The sequence below is a fragment of the Cynara cardunculus genome, assembly GCF_001531365.2.
Source record: "Cynara cardunculus var. scolymus isolate 2C chromosome LG 2, CcrdV1, whole genome shotgun sequence".
NCBI classification, from domain to species: Eukaryota; Viridiplantae; Streptophyta; class Magnoliopsida; order Asterales; family Asteraceae; genus Cynara; species Cynara cardunculus.
The window spans coordinates 13,535,327-13,536,478 of record NC_037529.1 but is presented as its reverse complement, the minus strand read 5'-3'; the positions used below and the strand labels follow the sequence as shown (position 1 = coordinate 13,536,478).

Here is a 1,152-nt window from a genome sequence, read left to right as displayed (position 1 = left end):
TTAATTTATTTTTTATTATAATTTAATTTAAATTTAATAATGAAATAATTTATTTTTGGTTTAATAATATAACATTTTATAAGATAATAATTAAGTATTTTGTTAGAACTCAATGATTATTCTAATTATATTTTAGATTTTTTATATTTAAAATGAGATGTTTATCCTGTATTTGATTGTGTTTATCTGCAGTTAATTACACGAATTCAGATATAGGATGAAATCGGATAGGGATGAATGGGTTTAAGAGTTTTTAAGAGTTTAAGAATTTTTAAGAGTTTTAACCAAATGCTTTATAATATAGTATAGATATATATATATATATATATATATATATATAATATGATAATAATGATAAATAAAAATCAAAGTGACCATTCTAACACGTCCTATTAATGGCACCTACGTAACGTAAGCAACTTAATTGTGAATGCTGACCAAAATAAGGTTTGATGTGACAACAGATGGCCACATATTTCATGCATTAAATACGCACAGTTCTTTCTTATCTTTTATTGTTATATTTTCACATTTTTGAAAATCATTTAAGAAGTTAAATTTACCAACACTGTCTTATCTTATGTACCATGCTTGTAAACTTATAATTTTAAATTCAACAATAAAATATTTGTTACTTTAAAAATATGTAAAAAAAAACACTGATTGTTGTACGACTAATTAAGCGTGAAAAAGAATACATACATATCCGGGCATGCGAGGCCAACAACCGTCATCAAAAGCTTGTCTAGCTGCTTTTACTGCTAAATCAACATCTTCTTTATCTCCTTGTGCGATATTTGCTATCACTTGTTTTGTACTCGGGTCTATTGTCTCAAACGTTTTTCCTGTTTATGGTTATTGGGTTTTCAAATCAAAACCAGTATATAATATAATAACTGAACTACATAAATAATTCAGACAACGAGGTATATAATATATAAGTAGTGGAAGACAGATCTTGAAAAACATAAAATTGGCTTAATAAAGTCCAAACAGACAATTGTTTTCACCAACTAACAAGAAGCTTCACGTTAACTTAGTTTTTCTTTTCCTGGTATATAGCAAGAAAAAAGAAACAGTTCGATAGTGCGATTGATATGATCATGAAGATTATAATATATATATATATATATATATATATATATATATATA

At 25.3% G+C, this 1,152-nt stretch overlaps 1 protein-coding gene across 2 annotated transcripts in view; it reads right to left on the bottom strand.

Annotated features, from left to right (window-relative positions):
* The window catches only part of LOC112506760 (aldehyde dehydrogenase family 2 member C4-like), a 9,046-nt gene that overhangs the window by 6,927 nt on the left and 967 nt on the right, over positions 1–1,152 (bottom strand). For both annotated transcript variants that reach the window (XM_025111016.1, XM_025111017.1), the window contains exon 2: positions 703–845. In XM_025111016.1, the coding sequence (XP_024966784.1) occupies positions 703–845 (143 nt within the window). The remainder of the gene's footprint in view (positions 1–702; positions 846–1,152) is intronic.